This window comes from Hippopotamus amphibius, chromosome 14 (genome assembly GCF_030028045.1).
Source record: "Hippopotamus amphibius kiboko isolate mHipAmp2 chromosome 14, mHipAmp2.hap2, whole genome shotgun sequence".
Classification (NCBI taxonomy): Eukaryota; Metazoa; Chordata; class Mammalia; order Artiodactyla; family Hippopotamidae; genus Hippopotamus; species Hippopotamus amphibius.
The window spans coordinates 9,392,441-9,415,709 of NC_080199.1; the positions used below are offsets into that span (position 1 = coordinate 9,392,441).

Below are 23,269 nucleotides of genomic sequence, written 5' to 3' on the forward strand. Positions count from 1 at the left end.
ATACTTTTTAGAAGTTAGTGCCAAGAAAAAGAAAAGATATTCTCTCTTCAATAATTTGTATAACATATAGCTTTTCTCTTTTTGTCTCGGCTAGCAGGAAGTTCAGGACTCAATTTCATAACGTGTCATAATGCTGGTGGTATTTCTCTCCTTATTTTATGCGCCCTTGATTACTAAATAATACTAATTACTAACACGAATACACAACTACACATGTCCTACAGTTTTCAAGTCCATTTTCCAAGAGATTGGGCTTCAACATATCAGTATGTAAGTTACTAATTTCTCAAACCATCCTCCACATGGACAACAGAATATAAAACACTAATCAGATTTTTTCATCATTCCCTTGCTTATTCAAGAACTCTTCATGTCTACCTCTTGCTCATAATAAATCAAACCTGTTTATCAGAGTATCCAAGACCCTTTATCACATTTCTCTAACCTAGCATGTCACTGCACTTCAGCCCCCACAGAGTGCCCATGATGGACTAATCATAGTTTCCAAATGTACCACGGCCTTGCCCACATCTTGTCCTTCACCTATCGTCCCTACCTATTGTCCCTCTGGTATTTGGAAGGTAAGTTTACCACAGCAAATATTGCATTGTGCTCTCATTTTTTAAGCACAAGAATTTTAATAAAATTCTTTCAGGAAGAATCTTGTTCATTTCGCATATGTTCACTTTGGTACATCTGAGGCTGAGCCCAATAGTTCATATAAAATTGTTTTCATTGACTAATCATTTAGTTAAATTTTGGTTTCCTGAAATGTTGAGAGAATTGAAATAACTGATACAGGGTTAGTTTTGACTACAAATAATGGGAAATGTTTAAAATAAGTATTGAGTGCTTACTATATGCCAGGTCCTCTTCTAAATATGTGACATGTATTGATTCACTCAATTCTCCCAAGCACCCTATTATCCTATGATTTTTATACCCATTTTAGAGAGGAGGAAACTGAAGCCCAAGGATTAAGTAATTTTCCCAAGGTCACACAGCCAGGAAGGAGTGGGCTCAGGGTTGACCCCAGGAGGTCTGGTTCCACAGATGGCATTCATAGTCACTCCGTCTCCCATTTGCAGATTGAAAGTATATTTGTCCCATACGCAGTTTATTGTATGTCAGTTGTATCTCAATAAAAGTTCTTTAAAAAAAAAAAGTATATTTGTCCCTTATGACAGCAAATGAATAGTGATCAATCTCAGCTTTCGTTAGTCCTACCAGTTCTCCTGAAAACGATGGGGTTATTTTGAATCCCAGTCTTTCACGAGCAGATTATCTTCTGGAAAAGTCTAGAGAAGTGTAGCAAAAAGCATCAGACGATAGTAGCTTCAAATGTAGTGTGTGTGCATGTGAGCATGTGTACACACATTAATTACTTAACCAAGAATAAGAAGAGTGAAAAGGTACCAGCCATTCTCCACCATCACAGTCACCTGAAGGCAGTGGCTCTCATTGTGGAAGACAGAATCACCTCCCCGTGAAGTCACCGGCACAGCTCGCTGAAGGGGGATGTGTTATTAACTTCCTTGGAGTCTTAAGATGCAAACATTTTATCTAAAAAGACTTAGTGACAGAGGCATACCTAGCGACTTCTTCCCCATCAAGGGTTTTCATTCTCTTTCAAATTCAATGTTGTCAGTGTAGAGACAATATAGTTCTAATTGCTGATGGTAAGGCAAGCAGCGTCGTCCGTGTTTTGTACATTGTGGCCATGGGGATCAATGGAACATAGGGAAGGTCGGTCACTCTATGGACCTGTATTTCCAAAGCTGGAGACCTTCCTGTCTCGAGATTAAGGTCAGTCTTCAATGATCCTCTTAATAAGGTAAGATTCTGGGCAGAGACCTGATATCTTAGCCGGCAGGTGCCAGCTCCTCTCCCCACTGAGTGACTTGCTGGGTCAGCCTTTACTAAAGCCACTCCCAGTTGATTCTAAGACAGGTTTTAACTAGTAAATAATACACTTTGATGCCTTGGCCTGTCTCAATAAAAAGACAAAGGATATGCCACAGTCTAATCTGTTCATCCTAGAAGGTGCACGTTCAACCAATATGCTATTTTTATTTGTCTTTTGAGAATGAATGTGTTATATTTATTCGTTTTAGACCATTCTATTTTATTTTCCTCACCACAAATGTGTGAACACGGACCCTTTTATCAGTCTTTCCTCCGAGGCGGGGCCTGGAAATTGACTCACCGAGACTATCATTTATTAGTCAGAGAACTAATAAGAGGATATTTGGAGAAATAGAACTTAGTGGAAGACCAGAACATTTATTTGAATGGTATCGAATTCAAACTTGAGGTAGCATCATCTCGAAGAAATGAAGGTCTACATAAATTCCTTTGGGATGGGGCTAAACCTGTCTTTTGGCTGTTGTAATCTCATCGCATTAATCACTGGAACTGTCATCTTTGTCATGAAAAGCATCTGCCGTTAACAAAATCTGTTCCCCTTGGAAAACAATTTAACTTTCAGTGAATTCAAGTTATGGGGCACTCTGAATACATTGTATCCTGCAAGAGACACCGCTTGATAATTAAGACTCTCATGGGAAATACTGAAAGAACATGTCTACAGGCAATAATGTCACACTCCTTATTATGGGTGGCATAACTTTAACTCTTAAAGGTTTTATATTTTTAGACCTTAAAGGATGTGTTTTTGAGAATGTGTATAGAAAATAACTTTTTAAAAGAAAAACAAGAGTTACTATTTTCTGCAGTCATAAAAATCTATTAAAGTGAAAAACAATTTAAGTGCATGATATTTTTGAAAAGGTCAATGACAGTAAAGCTCTGTTTTGCATCCGTCTTTCATAAATATGGAATTACACAGTGTTGAGCCTATTTACAACAGCCACAAAACTAGTTAAGTGACATCCATGGCCTGTAACCAGGAAGGTTGAATTTTTAAATTATTTTTCACAGAGATCTGTCAGAAATGCCTTTGTAGGTTAAATTTTAGAAGGATGTAAAACTCCTCTATGGATACTTGTGTTATTAATGATAATCGTATAATAGCAAGCCATGTGTTTCTCCTCAGTCGATGCAGATCATGGCGTTGAGAGTCATGTTAACTCACTGTACTCTTTCCAAAAATGCGGGGTGGATTTCAGTCAGGGCAGCTGTTGACGATTTTCTTCCAGAGTTCCACGGGGGCTCCAAACCATGGATTAGGTCATGATTTTCAGCTCCTGTCACTGTGACCAGCTAACATGACACGTGGCCTCATCTCCCGGGGCTAGTTCCTGTGCCAGCTGATGTCGGGGCGTAGTTTGAGGTGTCCATTTATCTCTTTGTAGGTAAAGGGACTGATATCACCCTGTAATATCGGTGATCCAATAAACAACTGGCAACTATTAGGGCATCTATTATTCCTACAGAAGCATTGAAAATAGGCTATACTTTAAAGGTATATTTTATTTCGTTTAGTTTGTTGTGAATACAGGATGCTACTTTATCCTACTGTTTCTGTTTATACCCTGGTTGAATTGTATCCTGTTCAACTGAAACTATTTTGAGTTCGTTCCTGTATTCTATTTTCTAATTAAAGGACACCCATACTTTTGCCTACGTATATTTCCCAAAGTAGCAGCTGCTTCTCTATTCATTGCATGTTGATAAAAGTGTATGCACAATTAACACCTGCAGGAAGAGGTACGTCTGGCCATCCCTGCCCGAGGGCTGACTCGTTGACTATCGTGGAGCAGTTTTGGGAAGAAGGAAGAGGAAGCTTGAGGAGCTCCCATTCCTTCCTCTAACTTTCATTTCTTCCTTTTGTCTCAACAGGAACTTTTTACCCCTGAATGCAAGTTTAAAGAATCTGTTTTTGAAAACTATTATGTAATCTACTCATCTATGCTGTATAGACAACAGGAATCTGGTAGAGCCTGGTTTTTGGGATTGAATAAGGAAGGGCAAGTTATGAAAGGAAACAGAGTAAAGAAAACCAAACCAGCAGCTCATTTTCTACCCAAGCCATTGGAAGGTGAGTGTTATGTATTCATTGTCCTGATCAGATTTATTACACATATATCTTTCACTTTGATGACTCTACCATGGCCACAAGGAACCCTCAAGGAAAGCTGGAGATGTTCTTTATCTTGATCTGGATGGTGATCCTACAGGTGTATACGTAAGTTGTGCATTTAAGATTTGTACACTTTGCTGTATATATGTATATGTGTGTGTATACACGTACACATATATATATTCCATTAATTTAAAAATGCCCTCTTTACTCATTTCTAATGTCTCAGATCCTCACTACCCCAACCTCTCTAGCCTCTAAATAATTTTAATTAATTAATTAATTAAAAAACATTAAAATCTCTAATGACATTACAAACCTGTGGCTGTGATAATATGCATATTAGAAAAAATGTTTTGAGTATTATGGAATTTTTGAGCATTTGCCCATTTTGCTAGCTGAAAGTAACCACATACTTGTGAAGTAGTATATAATTACAGGAAATGAAGAGTTAATAACTTAGCCTTTAAAGAACTTGTTGATATTAGATATCTCCCTTCCAAATTGCTTAATTGTTTAGTAAATTAAAATGTGGCTCTGCCTTGTATTACAATCACCTGTAAACAATGAAGCCTTCAGATTTACTTTGATTGGATTTCTGGAGAGGAGGCTACAAAATTTTGTTAATTTATAAGAAACATCTGCACCTTTCTCATTAAGGATTCTTCCAGAAGTGTCATTTAATCTATGTAACATTTGTTTGAGAACTACCAAAAGAACTTGATATTGAAGCTTTTCAAAAGTGTTTTGTATTCACATGCTTTTGTTTGCCTTTTGCAGAAAATCAGATCTGCAATAACGAAATAAACATTTGAAGCTAGCTTAGTTTGATTTTTCTTTTTGTTTCTTATTCCTACAGATAAGCCTTAACCTTCAAGAGAAAATGCATATTGGTTTTATAATCCATATTGTCTTTATAGGAATAAGATAATTTAAAATATTGAAGTTAATTATTAATTATCTGTGGATGTATAATTCAGCTTTCAGTTTGCCTAAGTTTGGAAAACCAGTCTTGTTAGTTAATACTAGCTTTTTCAGTGATACTAATTTACTACCACTCTTAACTAAATTTGCCTCTAGAACAAGTCATTGAAACCCAAACAGCCACCAGGGCCTATCTAGGAAAGGGAAAATTATGCCAGAGTCTGAAATATGAGTAAATTATTCTCATTATATGATAGATCATAAGGAAAATGAATAAAAATATAAAATCAGAGGGTTTCTCTGTTCTTCCAAAATAACATATCCATGATCTGGCTTTACTGTTTTAAGTGACTTCTGAGACCATCAGACTCACCAGTATTCAAATACAAGTGAAAAATTGTAAAACTAAGTCTTTTTTTTTTTTTGCAGCAATTTTGTAGCTGCTCTACAAAAATCTGGGTTTATTGCCATCTTGCTTTGTTTCTTTACATTAATTTTTGTTTTGAATATAGAGAATTAGACTGAATTTCTAAAACCTTAACTCTTAGCTGCACAAATGTAATGAGAACCCAAGGGCCTTTTTGTCTCTTAACTGAGGCAAAATCTGGAAACCAACTATGTAGTATATCCAACGGGAAATATTTGAGACCCTAAAGATGTGGGGTAATAATATCACTCTGCATTTTAATAATACACTGAGCTGTGTGTATATGTGCTTGTGTGTTTACGTACATATGAAGAAGAAAGAAATAGAATTTTCAAATAATTAGCAGACAGAAGTACTCTAAAGACCTATAGTCATTTACTACACGTCTGATATACATGCACTCTCACGTCTGTATGCTGCTGAAAGAGCTCACAATGCATTTGCAAAAGGTGAAATCCTACCACCTTGAACGTGGAGAATGCATATGGCGGTTCATCCTAACGAAACTTAAGTTCTCTTCGTAAAATATCATACACTTTCAAAGCCCTAAAAAGCAGGTTGAGCAGCTCTAATTCACTTGTATTTCTGATGGCAGATGATTTTAATTTAGCTAGTTTTCCCCAAGCATCAGTCACTCTGAAATATCCTTTCCGAGAATTCCCTGGAATCATTTTCTGAAAAGCCACACGAACTATTGTGATGAATGATGTCACCAGAGCTACTCAACTCCCTCTGCTTCCTGGGACATTATTCCCACTTGCCCTCTTGCCATTCTGCACCTTTGCCTTATATGACATCGATTACAGATTTTCAATATTATATCCGAAAATGAGGCACAAAAAATATAAAACGCCCCACACTTGCCTTAAGTTATTTAAGGGTCTCTTTGCATGGTTGCGGGAGAGGAAATCTAAACAACTATCTCCGGAAGACGCTGGCTTAGAGAAAGTGAGTTGTCATTGCTTTGTACAGCTTTGAAGCTTACAGTAGTGTGATTATGTTGCCTTTGAAGCACTTGAGAGAAAAATAATTGAATAACTTAGGGGTGTAAATACCTAGACTGGAAAAGATGAGTGGGAATGAATTTCCACAGCATGCAGTGGAAGGAAAGTCTGAGTTTTCCTCGCTGAACGAAGAGAATTAGGTTAAATGCTTGCCATTCTCATATATTTCCTCGGGGTGTGGGTGTGTGTGTGTGGGCACATCTCCCATTTACACCTTCTCTCCTAGACAAAAATTCAGGCGTGCCCACGTGCATGTTTTGGAGACACAAACCAGAAAATGCAAAGGAAGTAGTAGTTTCTGTTTGGGGGCTGGAATTGCACTGCTTTAAAACAGGAATTCCCTCTCGGCGGGGTTACTTCCGGGAAAACAGGCCTGGACCAACAGCTGAGGTCTGTGCGTGAAGCTGACCAGGTAACGTCTCCTTTTCCTCCTGTCTTCCTGCCCTCCCCCTGTCGCTAGTTGCCATGTACCGAGAACCATCTTTGCATGACGTCGGAGAAACGGTCCCGAAGGCCGGGGTGACGCCGAGTAAAAGCACAAGTGCGTCCGCGATCATGAATGGAGGGAAACCAGTCAACAAGAGTAAGACGACATAGCCAGATGCTCACAGGTGTTGTGACTGACTCGCCCCGAGCGCCGAGCGCCGGCGTTGAGTGATTTATCCTGGCCCGACCCTCCTGCTCCCAGGGCCCGGAGCAGCTGGCAGTAAGCAGAAGCTTGCTCCCCGCTGGCTCGAACTTCTTGGTTGCGAGTGGATAAATCTCAACGTGTTGCGCCCCCCACAACAAGAAGACACCTGGATAACCAGCTCAACTCAGACCATGGAATGCCCTACCAGATATGGAATGCCTTTTTAATATCTTTTCTGTGACTGTGACACTTCATGTGAATGACCTACTTCACGAGTCCACTCGACACCTTGCCTGCTGACAGCTACCCGTATTCCTTTTTGAGTCCCGTTTCGGCAAAATCCATGTGTTTAAGTTCGATTTTGTAGCACACAGATACTCTTGAGTAATTTCTAGTTAGATGCTGTAAACCTGTGCTATTATGGAGTTCTCTCTTCCCGTTTTTACAGGGCTGCTGGCTCCACTGTCTGTGACCTTTCGTAGGGGTTGTGTTCCTCTGGATCTTAACTGTTGTGGTTGGCTTAGTTGGGAGAGCTATCCGGGAAACAGAAAGCCTTCTAAACCTATTATGACAAATCGCATCTATAAAGATTAGGAGTGTTATCTCTGGCTCACACTATTGATGAAACACACATATACGCGCTGTCCAGTAGCAGATACTGTGCTCCCGTGGCCGCCTGGCTGGGCTGAGAAACGGGGTCAAACGCAGACATGGGAAGTGCTCTATGATCTGGGTTTGACATCCCCCTTAGTTTCTTTGTGTGTGTGTGTGTGTGTGTTTTATACATATCACAAGCTTACTGGTAATGGTAACATTTGCCTTGCCCAGCGAGCAAGACCCACTGGTTTTTGAGAAAGTGGGTCCAAAGAACTCTGTAGGCCTTGTAGGCCTGATTAAGGTTCATTTTTCATCTATGAATCCTCATTATTTGGAAAAAAGGAAAAAGATAATCAATAATTACAACCTACAAGAATTGCGCTACCTAAATCCATTTCAGATAGAGTCCTTCCTGTTTTTAATGAACCGAACTCAATGCCATCCCTGGTTTGGGCTGCGTTCCACTGACACTCAGCAGAGCATGGGCAAGGCGGCTGTTGTGTTCTTTTCTGCAGCAGCAATGCAAACGTTAGTTATAAATTAGACTTTAATATTTTTGGTGTTTAACAGGTTTTTAAACTGGACATATTAGGAAAAAAATCTATTTTTTAGCTCAGCATGCTGAGTCAGGTACTGTGTGTTTCACCAGTCCATACCTCTGACTCAGCTTCTTGGGTCCCTGTGACCCAATGGCTGAGTTAGAGGTGCCTTGCCATGATCTCAGAATGCAGTCAGTTGAATTACTCTAGATTAAAAATAAAGGCAAACCAACATGTTCAAACATCAGGTTTTCAGTCCACCCGATTTTTTTTTTTTTTTTTTTTGCTTTGGTCTGATTTTGCTTTCTTAACTTCCTTTGGAATTTAATACTGCTGAATTCTGAGCTTAGGGAAGACAAGCACTAAGAAAGTCCATGAATAGTTGAGTCCACAGTGAAGAAACCATGCAAAATGTTCAATATTGGATATAACAAGTCTCAAAATGTTTGATACTAAACTGTTTGGAAATATATTTGTTAACTGTGTATACTTAATAAATTTCAATGTTTTCTCCTCAGAAGAGTTAATTGAGACCAAACTGAACCTCATTTATAGAAAACTATACGTGGGATCAACGTACTGGCCTCTTGTTATTATTTCCACGTGGAAGGATGACCCAGTCGCCATTTTCTCCCATCTGCACTGTATTTACTGGGAAATTATTTTGTCACTGCTTTCCTAAGTCTCCATGACAGTCCTCGCCCAGCATTTAAAAATTTTGGCCTGCTTAGCTGATTAAAGGTTTACTATCAATTTAACTGTTTATGCTTATTTCATTTTCATACTGAATTTCACTTTAATAAATAAAAAGTTAGCATAACATTTGAGTAGATTTATTGTCGATAATGCTAAAGTACAAATAACAACAAAATGATTCTTTTGACCTCTCGATTTCTTGTTACACCATTTTAAAGCCTATTATTTTTAACAGGCTGAGTTAAAACACATTAATGTCATTACTCAATTGTTTAGGGAAGACACATACTCCATAATATGTGGCAAACTGTGAATAACGACTTGAAATTCCAATTAGATGGACTTATAGACACAGCCTACCCCACCATGCACAGGCACCCCCCCCCCCCCCACACACACACACCAAACAATCCCACCTATATGTTTTTGGTAATCAGCCCTATGTGCTGGTTTCTTTTTCCCGTGTAAGCTTGTTTATTGGTTAAAATTACAAGATTTTATTTTTGTAAATGACTGAGATTTCAGTAAATGTGCACCTCTGTTTTGTTTCTTACATGAGTTAGCTATAAGGGCATTTATCCCTATGAATGGATGTCGAAATACTTTCTCCTAATATATGTTTAGACGTATTGCAGAGGGGTCCTTGTTATTTGTGATCTAGTTAGATCATTTCCTCTGTGTCTGGTCTGACCTGTTGCATGGAACGAGGACAGCACTGATGAACTGCATGTCGTAGGACCTGTGTATCAAGAACCGCTGGTGTGTATTACTCAATCTACATACAAAGAATTTGTCTGCATTGTACAGTTTCTGTGTTTAATATCATTTGTTGTATTCATAAATACAACATGTTGAATAAAATATTTATATGAAGGCATATTCAGAAACATCGAACAACTTTATGTAACGAAATGGCATTGCATCACCCACAGATATAGAGAAATGTCATGTAAATAAGTTTGGTAAACTCAGTTTCCCCCTTTACCATGCCAAAGAAAATTGCAGCTCTTTGATAATACCTCTCGCTATTTTTCCAGGATAAGACTCCACCATTTTCTCCCCCTTGAAAATTAAGTTTGCTGTTTTAAGTAAGTGCAATCTGTCACCGTTGATGTTCTGTACAGTAAATCTGATGGAATTCATTTGTATTTAGAGACCACCATGTGTTCTGTACCTCCATGTACATATGTCGATTTTATCGAATCTTTCCAATATCACATTCCTTTTGCACCTGTATCTGGTGTGGGAGGGTTATGTTTACTGATGTGTTATGGTAGCTGATTGCTTCACCCACTCCTCAACAATGCTCCGGAATGTTCATTGTTTTGATATTTCAGGTGACATCATTTTTTATTTTCCTATAAGTTTGCTTTCTAAAATATTTTGCTACAACCTTCCTTGGAAAAATTATAGAAGAGATGTGAATGGTCCAGCCTGTGTAAAGAGTAAAATGGAATTGAGCATCATATCATTACAAATCTTGGGAGAATTTAGAGATTCTTGCTCTAAATGTTCCCTTGCCCTGAGCGTTTGGGGTAAGGGTTGGCTTCAAGAGCTCCACAATGGGCCCACAAGACTCCTGCCGTAGTCTGTCTAATTGTTTGCCTCTTGGAGAGTAAGAAGAGTTTCTTTAACACACCTGGCCATTTGCTTAATGAATGCCTGAAGCACTAAAACAGCTGTTTTCAGGGTGACCAACCTCAGATTTGGTTCTTTTTTTTTTACAAAATGAAACAACCTTCTCGCTTTTTAAGTTAGACATGTAGTACTTAAAGTTTTCTCCCTAATATTAGAGGGAGAATGAACATTTGAAGGAGAGACCAGAGTGACTAAGGAATCCATTTTAGAAGGAATGGAAAATTGAAAATTATTTTCAATGTTATTTCAGAACAATACTATACAGTATCCAGGGAAAGCTGTTGAGCTAAACACAGGCTTATCAAACTCCAGATGTGAATTATATTACTTTGGAGTAAAATATTTTTCACAGTTCAGCTTTCTTAGGTTACAAAGTGACACACAGTGCCTGTTGACTCTCTTGAATACTGAGTAGGGTTTCAAAGGTTTGAGAGTTAGTCTGCAAACAAAGGCTGGGTTAATGTTTCGTTTTTTGTTAGTTCTTGGTTTTCTCAGTCATTCAGTCTAATCCCCATGTTATGTTTGCATTTGAGGTGGTGGAGGCCATTCCTTCCAATTCATGGTAGAAATCTAGATTAGCTCCAGAGTCCAGGGAGACAAGATACGGTGATTCTCTTATGTCCTAGGATGTTAGTAGAACCTTATTAAAAAGGTCCTTTATGGAAGAATTCCTCAGTGATGGTTAGCCAAGCAAGCAGGGTCGCTGCCAACACCATCTGTGAACCTGTTGCATCCTCCCCAGTTGACATTAATCCCACCATAACTGCCAACCAACTTGAACAAGACAATGGAATTTGCATATTTCCCCTCCACACCTATTACAAGTTTGTTCTTGCCTTGCCTGTTCTTGCTTAGTAATGGAATCAAAAGTCAAAGTACAAAATTACATTTAAGAAGGGTAGAATTTATGTCTTTCTATGTGACTATATTTTATTTTCCTCCAACGTAAACACGTGAATTAAATCACTTCTTAATAGATCTATTGATGTTTGCATTGCTAGAGACAAAATCACATAAACACACACAAGAACTGTTATAGCAGACAGAAAGAGGTAAAAAGAAAATATTTCTATGTTAAATGAAAAATATTCATTAGAGTTTACATACCCTGTGACTTATGCTATAATTATGTTTTGGTTCAATAATTCATAGCTGAATGAATCCCAGAATATAGAGGACGTAATAGACTTACAGCTTCGTCAAAAAATTTGGACAAATCACATTTTGAACTTTATAATTCAGTAATTTATCCATATTTAAACTTTTTCATAAAAAAACAAATTCTGAAGACATTTTTCTTACATGAAAATACAAAAAGAGCAGCACTTTTGTTGTAGGGATGACAAATACAGAGAATAATAAGAAAAAGAAGACACACCTCAGGTTACATGATGAGACAGGAAGCTAAGGGCTGTTCCAGTAGAGCAGACACTGGCGAACTGCTGCTCACCTGCAAGCCAAATCCAACTTGCAATCTGTTTCTTATGGCCCAGGAGCTCAGAAAAAGGTTTTTTATTTTTATTTTTTCAGTTAAGTATTAAACGTGAACAGACAAGAATCTTCTACAGAGATGTATGTTACCCACAGTCTAAGATATTTACTATTTGGTCCTTTATAGAAAGCAGAGTTCTGCAAGAGGTGAAACTGAAGGCCATTTGTATCATGACGGCTGGATAAGGTAATAAATTCCAATGTTTGTGCATCATGACATCAGGCATCAGAATTACAACTGAACAACGATAGCAGATTTGTTTGAGGCTTAAAGTGGTTAGATAGAGGAGAGGAAAGGGTACAATCTGTATTATTTCTAAACTGCTTAATTTCCCTCATTTTGTAAAAACTGATATCTCAATTGACATACTTAATAATAGAGAAACAATTCACATGGTTGCACTCCTTAATCTCAGGATAGAGATGACAATTTTATAAATCTCTTCAAGTATGAGAACACTGTTAGTACTATAAAAATCAGCATCAGTTAAATTTTCTCTTAAATAACTTTCAATATTAAATTTTTAAGTAACAGCAGATGCATATTTTCCTTATTTTTGGTGATGTGACTTAGAAAAGTCCAAGCCATGACTCCAGAATATTTACATCATCAAGTAAAATTTCCAAGTAAAAATTTTCATCTTAAACAATAGGGAAATGATTTTATTACATTATTCTAGGATTTTACAAACTATAAATCACATTTAGAAAAAAAGTGGGGTTTTTATTAGCTCTGAATAAGTAAAGGTTGCCTAAACTAATGTGTATAACTAGATTTAACTGTAAATATGTAAGGGAAGTCCGAATTATTGTACATTTTCATAATTCAATGTGAATTTCATACAGAGCAGAATTTCACCATTAAGAAAATAAACATTTTGTTCTTATTATTGGGTGAATACTTGTAATTTCTATGTCAGCCATTTCTGGAATTTTTTTTTAACTCCTCTGAGCCTTTGAGACTTTTTATTATAGTATCTCTTCTTGATTTCTTTGCATGGTCCTACTTTTCCAGTAAGTAATGTATCCTTATAAATAAGAGTTTTTTAAGAGAAGTGAATGTATATTTCAGGCCCATCGTATATCTAACTCTGTGCTGTCTTTTTAAAAGGCAAGTTACCATGGAGTAATTTAAACAGTAAAAGAATCAGATTTCTTGTACATATAACTCCTGCCCAGTTTTTTAAAATGTTCTAAAAACAGAAAATAGGTTCCCCTGAATAAAAATTCATTTTGGGGTTAATCTTCAGTAGGTAAATATATACTGACACAGAATATAAGCAACTTATGTCACCATTTATTTAAAATGTTGAACTGTACATTTTTCATAACATCTTCCTTAATCTTAAGGGCGTCTTTTTTTGTGTGAGTTTAAAGTGCAGACAAGTGACAGATGACTTAATGACTAAAATGGCCAGTTTTATTTTTTTTTCAAAAGCACTGGTGATGTAGTTCCTGCCCACTCCGCTTACCTCATGTGTGTTTTTATACCTCACGTCTCCGTATGGAAATTCTGGCAAAATATAATCGATGGATTTTTGTGAGGATATATCTTTTCCTTAGACTCTGCTTTGGTCTTTCTCGTATAGGATGTGCATTCCGTGTTTCTCAGCTCAGGCACCATTGACATTTGAAGTCAGATAATTCTTGGCTGTGGGGGGCTGTCCTGTGCACCAGAGGATGTCTGTAGCATCCCTGGCGCCCACCCGCTAGATGCCCATAGCACACCTTCCCACCCCACCAAGTGTGACAATCAAAGTTGTCTGCAGACACTGCCAAATGTTTTCTGGGTGGCAAAGTTGCCCTTGTTGAGAACCACCGATATAAATTAAGGTAGAAAAAAATCTTTCTGGCATTATTTACATCAGAATTTGCTTAACTGATTTTTAATGGGTACCCAGATTTCGTTCTGGCATTCAGAAATAGAAGAACATACAACGGTCGGTTTGACCTGTCCTAGTGGTGATTATACATGGTTTCCTCTGCATTTATATGTTCTAATGGCCTAGAAAAATAAAAATCCAGTTCTCTGCCATGTGATCGTTAGGGATATTCCGTGCCGAGCCAGATTTCACATGCATTTCCATTCCATCCGTCCCAGCATTCACAGTTTCCACAGCTACAGATCCCATTGCCTGCAATAAAGTACACAGGGGAGTCACTGTCATGACTGAAACGCATCCAGTGAAAATACGTTATTCTAAACCATAGCTGTTCACCATCAAGACCATTTCTTTCCTCCTCTGCAGATTTTCTTATTCTATTCTGTAGCCATCCCATCACTATTTCATTTAGCAGCTATGGGAAATCTGATCTTTCACACAGTTAATGCCACCATCTGTGTAGCATCTAATAGTGACCATCCTGTGTCCCTCCAGGGGGCTTCCGTGTCATAATTTTGTTTTCCTGTAGCGAGCAAGTTATGTCTGACTTTGAATAAATGCTAAAAACCACAAAGTCCCTTGACATACAATGAGGTAAGCTGAAGAATCAGCTAGAAGAGGAGCCTTGTGTCGTACGGATGGACAAAAAGTGACTCTCTAGCTTAATGACACACACAAGCATTCATCTTTTATCTTCAACTAGAAGCAAGGAGAACAAACATACGTGTCTCTCTTTCCCCTGTAACTTGTTCAAGGAGATGTATTTTATAACCAATTATCAGGATTCAATAACGTGGGAGAACAGTATCACACTGCTAAGTCTCTCTCATCCTCCCATCCCCCAATACACCCCTCCCCACTGCCCCCCGCAAACAATCAACACATCAACTGTCTTTGAACTAGCGGTAGGTACCTGGGTCCTGTTTAAAATAATACTCCATTCCCCGCACCAGGCTCAAGGTAGGATGGTTGTCAAGGCCATTGTTTTCTCTTTTCAATCTATAACTGTACCTGTCTCAGTTGAGGGGGGTGGTTACTTTGTGCAAGTTTCCCGACAGTCATCTAATTTGGCTCCGTTCTTTGGTGTTCTTCTGTGTTTGGGAATCATGTGAGTGCCTCTCCCCCAATGCCCCCTCCCCTTCTGTAGTGACTTCATATGAATAGTGGGTCTTGATTACGTGAAGCTCTGCTGCCCAGCCGTCTACGGCAGTACGCGGAGGGTGTCATCTGTCTTTACTGCCAGCTGTGACACAGAACAATTAGGGTAGGTCGATACTGCACCTGTGCAAATGAGACCATCATGTTTGTCGCAGTCCCTGTCATCACAGTCGCAGAATTCTCCGGAAACATACCATTCTTCTGCAGAACAAATGCACTTCCCACAGTGACAAGAACCTGCAATCACAAAGGGTTACGACTTGCTGTCACCACTTAACTAAAGGTTTCCGTCTAGAACAGAATATCATCAATGCAATGACAACAGATTTCTAATAACCTATCTTCCAAAGGGGAAAGTTTATTGAATAGCCGGTCGCTCAGAGGGGAGCCTGACTGACTGTAATTCATAAAGGTTACCCAGGAAAAGCTTCATTACAGATCTAGACAGTTGCAATTAGCCTTGAGCAAATGTTCCATGGCCCGGCCTGGTTGAAATGTCAATGAGAGCAGAATGTGGCTGATTCTTATAGATGGCCTTCCAAAAAGGTGTTCAAAAATAGATGTTTTCTTCTTCTTCTTCTTTTTTTTTTTGAACTGAATCATGCTTTAAAGGTGCTTGCTTGTTAAAGAAACTGAATAGCAAGTTCTATTAAGTGGGGATGCATTTGGTAATAACAGAACTACTAAATTATCGTGCTTACAATTCTGGATTTTTGTTTACATGATTTTCTTAAAATAGGGACGCGCCTGTATATTGGGTAGCGCTTTAAAGTGCTAAAAATACACGCACAATAACTCATGTATATTCAACTTATCAGATTTCATTCTCAGCATTTCCTGCCGTAATCAAGGCTAGCTCTAATCCCCCCAAAATGTTCATCTTTTATGAGGCTCAAGGTTTGACCACCTTTTCCATTCCTTTACCCATTTCCCCTCTTTTTAATGAATTATTTCATTAATGTGACTAATTAAAAAATTCCTCTTTGGTTATTAAAAACATTTTGGTTTGCTGAGAAATAATTTTATTAATCATTTAAATATATTTAAGAGAAGAGAAAACATATGGATTAAATGGTGTCACAAAGGGAAGGAAGTTTAAATGTCTTCACCTGATGGGCTGTGAAACCCCACAGGCAATATTACATCTACAGTAACAGAGACAACTTTAAAATTTAAAGGAAAACACATACAAAGGATTTTCCCTTCCTTCTACTTCCTTGGGATGAGTTATTCTTTCCAAACATGTTTTCCTTTTAGTAAAAGATGTTTATCACGAAATTGTTCCTGTCAAAAAAAAAAATCACCTTAAGAGACTGTGAAGTAGAAAAAAGTATTTTGACCTATTTAATAGAATTCCAGACTTGGTAAGTTCAAAATATATTGGGAGACAGGCAGAAATTGATCGTAAGTGCCTCTAGGAAACACAGTGTCTGAAAAATGAGTTAGAATGAATAAAGTGGCTAAGAGACAAGGATTTCCTTGTATCATGGAATCAGTAAAGGTTCTGTACAGACGTATCTCAAGCATTAGGCACTATGTGGTATTTCACATCATGGAAATGGCTGTCTGCATGTTAGCCACAAAAATCCCCAATGGCCAAGTTAAACTTTTCACATTCCTTGTCAGGCTCCTCAGAAAGGTAAGGGAGAAGTCAGAACTAGTTATGTGCTGAGAGCTGGGTTTACATTTAGTCATTGCATAACCACAGCATGATTTCATTTAGTCTTGACATGTTTTCCTGAGGGTCTTGGTTGATTTGCATGCTCTTGAGCAAAACCTAGACAACTTTCAGTTCACATGAGTGACTGAGAGCCTGATGGTTGGCTTAGGAATGAGCAGAGCCCTCTGGCTCAGTCTTCGAGGGTTGCTGGGTCCCTCATGGTCTCATTCAGGTACAGTGTTACCTTATTTTTAGAAATTCATTTATCCTAGTTTTTAAAACAGCTCTTTTAGTAGATGGTTAGCAATACATCTGCAAACAAAGAAAACTTGGGACATTTCACTGACTTTTCACTGAAATTGCCTCAGAAATCACCATATTTTGTGCTTTATTCCCATGAGTAATTACTAGAAGAATTTGATTGTTTTCAGTTGTTTCTAAAATGCTATCTCCTTTATATTCCAAAATTATTTCTACAAAGCAGCAGAAGCAAATGACTTTATTTGTCCATGATATTCACGTATTATGCCTAGGGTATCTTTTTTATATTTTGTCACAATTCATAAAAAGATCTCCCATTTCATTTTTAAACTCACCTCTGGCCTTGGGACTATTTTAATTACTGCTCTTGCTTCTGGAATGCTTAGCTTTAGACTATAGCAAAGTATTTTCCTAAAACTGGTAAGCTCAGTTAAAGTTAATATGGTATCATGGATAGATCATTTGACAAGTAAATTCCAGTTCCAAAAGTCTACTAGTCACTGAAATACTTAGAGTGAAAAATGGGGATTGATTTTTGTATGTGCTGTGAAAAAGTAGCTTTTCTCAGTCAGCGTTTTCCCCAGCTGTGTTGTTCTTTCCTGGTTGTGCCTCTCGGAGGTAGGAAATTCTTCTGCTTGTGAAACTAGGAATAGCATACCATGTAATACTAACACATCATGATGATTATGAGGGCCTCTTCTAGTAACGCCTTTGTTGTAAAGCGCTGTGGCTGTTTTCATCAGTAACCGGGGGTCAAACTGCCCATCTCTAGAAAGGGAAAAACTTAGTGCAAAGGATGCTGTCAGACACAGCCCACATGACTGCCAAGAGGGGATAAACTGTTCAGCTCAGCTGGTCAAGCCCCACTCACACTCATGAGACCCAGTCCAGTCACAGGGAGCAGCTGGCCCATCTCGGCAGGATCTCCAGGGTAGTAAGTTCCCGACCACATCACTAACCCATTTATTGTCTTTCTTAGTATAAGGACCCTAAAGAGTGCTCTGATCTCCCTTCTGTGCTTCTCACTGGCTTCCATTCTTGGGGAATCAGCCACATTTTCTTATTCTTCTTCAGAGGATCCTTGGGATGTAAGAAGGGGAAAGAAATGAAATTCTTCTGCCTTCAAAGATGAGAAAATGAAAGTACATCACTTAACCTAATATTCCAATCTGATTCAATCTACTCTTGTATCTACCTGTCTGTGATGCCTCTCCCAGGGGAAAAGAAAAACAAAAACAAAAAACCCCAAAACTTTCATATAGTTTCAAAAAATCAGTTCTGTGTCCTACAGGTCTGCCCAGACAGCCACATCGGGTAAGGCAACTAGAACACGGAGCGAAGGCTGGTGTTTGAAGCATGACTTTCACCCTTTCTCTTTCCAGGGATGAAGAACGGGCTGGGTCTGTGGAGGGGAGGGATGGGTGGTGGGGGTACCATGGGCTTAAACTGGGTGATGTGTTACTCAACAAGTATCAGCGTAAGAGTGTAAGGAGTCATTGAGTGACATGCAAGTACAACCACTGTCACACAATAGCATCTTTAAGGATGTAAGAGGGGATGACCTAGATCCAGGTTGAAGTTATCAGGGTAAGAAGGTTATTGTGTGTTTTTAGATCCAAAATGAATAAATCCCCAAACAGCTTATGAATTATATCATGTATTCTGCAAAGGTAGGTAAGCTTAGGGGAGACCTGGCTCTGAGTTCCTCTCTGGTTATTCACCAGAACAACTGAGCGTCAGGGCGAGGCACCTTTGCTAGTTGCCACGTTAACAGACTCGGACTTTTCTTTTTCGTCCATCAAGCCTGACAAAATGCTGCAACCCGACATCCCAGCAGGCAGATTTCACTATTGTACTAACTCCTCCATCTGTTATGAAGGTCACAACAATGTATCTTGTTTTAAATTTTTCTATGGAGTGATTTATTGTCTTGGCTATAAATTTGTAAAGAAATAAAACGCTACTTCTTCATCGTCTCCTGAGGTGACGGCTTTATTCACAGCTCCCGGGGAGCACACGTTTCAGTCTTTTTTCTGGAAACACTCCGCCAGGTCCAGGCTGCTAGGTGCTGTGCCCTGGGGATCTCAGGCCCACTGCTCACACCTGCCCCGGGATCGGAGAGAGAAAAAGACTCTGATTTCCTTTGGCAAAGCCAAGGTGCGGGGTTTTCATTTAAATTTGAGGACAAAGTACACGGCATTCTGGCAAGTGCATGAAATGCACCCAGAAATACATGGGCCCAGTGTAAATAACTTGGAAGGGACTTTTCTTCTCTGCCACCTTATTGATGATCCTTCATCTGTTTTATGAGCTGCTCGTTTTGTGGTTCTTGGGGTGGGGTTTGAGTGGTGCCCTCTGTGGGGACAAGGATAACATCTACATCCCCACGGTTCTCCAAAACAGCACAGTTCCATGATCTCAGTTGTAGCCCCTTTCTTCCTCTATAATCCAGCACGGATGCTACCAGAAAAGGAAGGAAAAAGGAGTCCACAGCCCGCCGCTGCCAACACTACGCATGCCAACATCACCACGAACAGCAACCTCAAAACGTACAGCCTCCAGGCAGCTTTTACATTTCCTTCTGAGTTTAAAACTCTCTACCCGTTGAAGGATAAACAAATAGTTTAGACAAATATGCTTTCAACTCTTCATTGATATATGGATATATTTCCACCACCCAAAGCAAACAATTTGAAAAGGCAATAACCAGAGAGATTTTCTTGTTCTGTTTTGTTTCGTTTTGTGGTAATGCCTTTGGGCCAGGATTTAGTCAACCTATTTTTTTTTTTTTTTTTTACTTTTTTTTACATTTATGAGGCTAAAAAATGAGTCTCTCTCCTCAGAATATAATGACTTTAATAAGGATGTTTACTTCTTGAAAAGGAACGACTCCTTCAGAATGAAATTCAATTGCGGCAAAGACAGAATGTGTTCACTCGTCTGGTGAGCGTGATTCTGTTTTCTTCCTGCTCCCGCAGCTGGACATGCCTTAGCCAAGACCTGCTTAGGGACATTGTTCATGATGTGATCGTGTGTCTAGTAAATATATACGCACACACAATTGCTGGTTTTTAAAATAAACAAACACAAACAAGCACATGAATGTTTTAATACGAGTGGGTCTCTTCATTCAGTAGAGTTTACATGAAAGGCTAATATCCTGATTCCAAGGATAATGCCATTATGGAAAACCAACTAAAAGTACCTAAACTTTGTGACAGTGTATTTGGACCTGTGCTCAAAAAAATCCAATTCAGACTAATAAGTCATTCTCAGTACTTTTTTATACGCAGGACACTCCATTCTGATCTGACAGCATTTTTCTTCTTCTTTCCTGTTTCCCCCTTGAAGGTTAATTCCATCCCTACCTGTTTTCTTTATTAATCTCTTCCTCCTCAGTTCCTTCCCTTTGTCTCTTCCTTTTAACCTCTCCTTCCTCCTTTTTGGTTCTCCCAACAGAGCCTGAACCCAAAGCAAAGTGTTTCCATGAGCTGAGGCCCCGTGAGAACCAAACTGGTACGAGATTTGTTTGGGACTCGGAATTAGGTTGAATTTAATGGGAGAACAAACTGGGTACAAAGTGATTGCTTTAGACTCATTTGAGAGCCACCTGACTGCTGTAACTGCATTAGGTTGAGGACATGGCCTCCTTGCTTGAGCAATGAAACCACGAGTCTCAAACGCAGGATTCCCGGAAACCAAGAACACGGTTTTCTATTGAGATTATTGTGTTTGTATCCATTTTCAGCCTTCCTTCCAGCACCCTATGTGGTCACATCATCCATCTGATTTCATCTTTGCAATTGTGTCAAGAAGCCCCCATCAACCTGACGGCATCAGCCTTGAGTGAGAGGTGAAGGCAGACACTGTTTAAAGGGCACATCTCCAAGGCACATCCTGCTTGTAGGGTCTCTCCATAGCTATTCAGCGATTCCCCTTCTTCACCATCCCTTTCTTCTCAGTGTCTTCTTCAGAAAGATATTGACCTGCGAATCCTGCCCCGAGGTAGGTGCTTGAGGGTAAATGCAGCTTCCGCTAGAGCCGTGCCTTGTCTGTCGGGGTGTCATCTGTCCTGCACGGAGGCTAGTAAGCTGATGAGGAGAGCTGGGAATCCCCAGGACATCTAGGTCCCTGCGGGGCAGCTCCTGAACATTTAGTGAGAATCCGTGCACTTCCAGAATCTTCCTAGGTGTTTTCCTAGCCACTAGCAAAGAGGAATGTGACAGCCTTCTGGATGGGCCCATAGGCACCGTGAGAGCAGGATTTTAAAGTGTCTCCGAGAATTTATACAGAAACATCAACATCAAATATCTAAAATTCAATCTGTTAATTAGTGCTCTATCTCTATTCAGAAAAAAAAAAAACTGTTCTGCCCTTTGGGGGGTGGGGGAGGGGCACTGGTGGGGTTGCTTTTCTTCTCGAATTTGTTTCTGTGATAAATGTTTGATTGGGTTAGTGGCTCCTATGCAGTCAACTTGAAGATTATAACCACTTTGAAGGCTTAAAAAAAATTTTTTTTATATTATGTTATACACGTCCATTGGAAAATTGATGATTTTCAGACCAAAGAAAATTACCAGAACTTTGGGACCCGTGTACTTTTCCCTTCCTTTTTTATGAAAATAAATATTTAGTCTCCTTTGATAGTCTCTCTCACATCCCTAACCCTCCCCTCCTTCACACACACCTGTAAAATTTAGCCACTGAAATTCCCAAAGCCTATTTGTTGGCAGTTTAGACGCTTGTGATCACGTCTCTGTGGTTCTGTACTGCGTCATTTCATGGGGAATCCAACAACTATCCTTTTGCCTTTTGGGGTCATTCAGTGCCCTATCCTGTTGTCTTTCTTCTTTACACAAGCATTCATCCTATCTCATTCAGCAGTGACGGTGCAGATAGCAAGTGACCGGGGATCTTGTCACATGAAACCTGTCTCATGCATTCACTTTCTCAGACCCCGAACTTCATTTGGCACCTTTTTTTTTTTTAATTTTAAAAATTATTTTATTATCTCTGGCCCTTTTTCACTTCTAGTGACATTTATGTATACATACATAGAGAAGGTGTGTGTATGTGAGATATATTCCCTGGAGCTTTAGATGAAACCCTTTTTTCTATCACTAATTCATTTATAACTAAAGAAAACAGCATACAGGTACACCTGAGATTTTCCTTTTGATAATAATTTCCATTATCATTTGAATGGGAGAAATTCAAGTTTAAGTCTGGTCTGAGCAGAGGACAGAGGGGTTTGCATTCAGCAGAGTGCTGTTTGCAGAAGCTGGTTGTACGTGCTGCTGTACAAACCACGTGTCAGAACAGGGATCCCGTCCAAGCTCCAGCAGACACTCACCCTTCCCCGAGCACAAGATGCCATCTGCCGATTCACACAGACTCTTGCTCTGCTCCTCCGTCAGGTTACACTTCCGCGGATGCTGGCAGAGCTTCCCGAACCATCCTCTCTCACAAACGCAGCGACCACAGGAACACGAGCCGTGGCCTGCCAAGCAATCGCAGGGTGGGGCGAGAGGAGAGATGGGTAAATAGCCGGCTGAATCACAGTCTTTAAGGAAGAACTATGTAAACCAGAGGATCTCATTTCCTATCAAGCAAACACACTTTCTCCTTACGCACAGTTTGGCATGTGAGTGTTTAAAAGAACTTCACAACAGAGTTCTAGCTGGACACAGCCCTCTTGAATGTCCCATCAGAGATGGACTCAAGAGAGAAAGAAAGTGTGACACAATTTAAAATGGAATGTGACCGTCCTTTCTTGATGCACATTTTGCATTTTTATCAGGACGGAGTCTTCACGCTTTTCCTCACTGTGCACGCCGTGACACCCAGACCAATTTGCAAGGCTAGTCACGTCACCACTGCCTGCACCATTTATTGATCACTCTCCTATTGTTTACAAATAAAAACCAATGGTTTACTTCCATACAAATGGCATCCGGCATTAAATTACTTTCTCCCTGTGGTCCTCTGCTTGCTAATAAGAACCGACGCAAGTGTAAGTAATGATGTCTCCCTATTGTTGTGCAGAAATTAAAAACAGCACGAGGCTTAGACATATCTTTTTTCCCCTTTTGTTTCTGTCTTGGCCCCTGGCTTGGGGATGTTTATCTTTTGGTGTATATACAACATTATATCTGTGGCAGTTATGAACTTGCATACACATCTGTCTAGTCGCTGGCAGCCAACACCCCATTCAATTGCATCATCTTCCATGTTAATTTCTTTTCTCTGATCACCTCTCTATTCTTTTTCCTATACGTGCATTACCTTACAGCCAGATCTCACCAAAGAGGACAAACA

At 39.3% G+C, this 23,269-nt stretch overlaps 2 protein-coding genes across 6 annotated transcripts in view; one reads left to right on the plus strand and one right to left on the minus strand.

Moving 5' to 3' along the window:
• FGF14 (fibroblast growth factor 14) overlaps nucleotides 1–9,842 on the plus strand; it is a 602,112-nt gene extending 592,270 nt beyond the window's left edge. For 2 of the 3 annotated variants that reach the window (XM_057707966.1, XM_057707965.1), the window contains 2 exons: nucleotides 3,802–4,000; nucleotides 6,858–6,994. In XM_057707966.1, the coding sequence (XP_057563949.1) occupies nucleotides 3,802–4,000; nucleotides 6,858–6,994 (336 nt within the window). Of the gene's footprint in view, nucleotides 1–3,801; nucleotides 4,001–6,857 lie in introns of all 3 variants that reach the window. The other variant, XM_057707964.1, reaches the window with a different exon arrangement.
• A 1,617-nt stretch (nucleotides 9,843–11,459) lies between these two features.
• Nucleotides 11,460–23,269, minus strand: part of ITGBL1 (integrin subunit beta like 1) — a 213,114-nt gene continuing 201,304 nt past the window's right edge. For 2 of the 3 annotated variants that reach the window (XM_057708006.1, XM_057708008.1), the window contains 3 exons: nucleotides 22,305–22,451; nucleotides 15,154–15,267; nucleotides 11,464–14,124 (listed from right to left, as the gene is read on the minus strand). In XM_057708006.1, the coding sequence (XP_057563989.1) occupies nucleotides 14,033–14,124; nucleotides 15,154–15,267; nucleotides 22,305–22,451 (353 nt within the window). In that variant the 3' untranslated portion in view covers nucleotides 11,464–14,032. Of the gene's footprint in view, nucleotides 14,125–15,153; nucleotides 15,268–22,304; nucleotides 22,452–23,269 lie in introns of all 3 variants that reach the window. The other variant, XM_057708007.1, reaches the window with a different exon arrangement.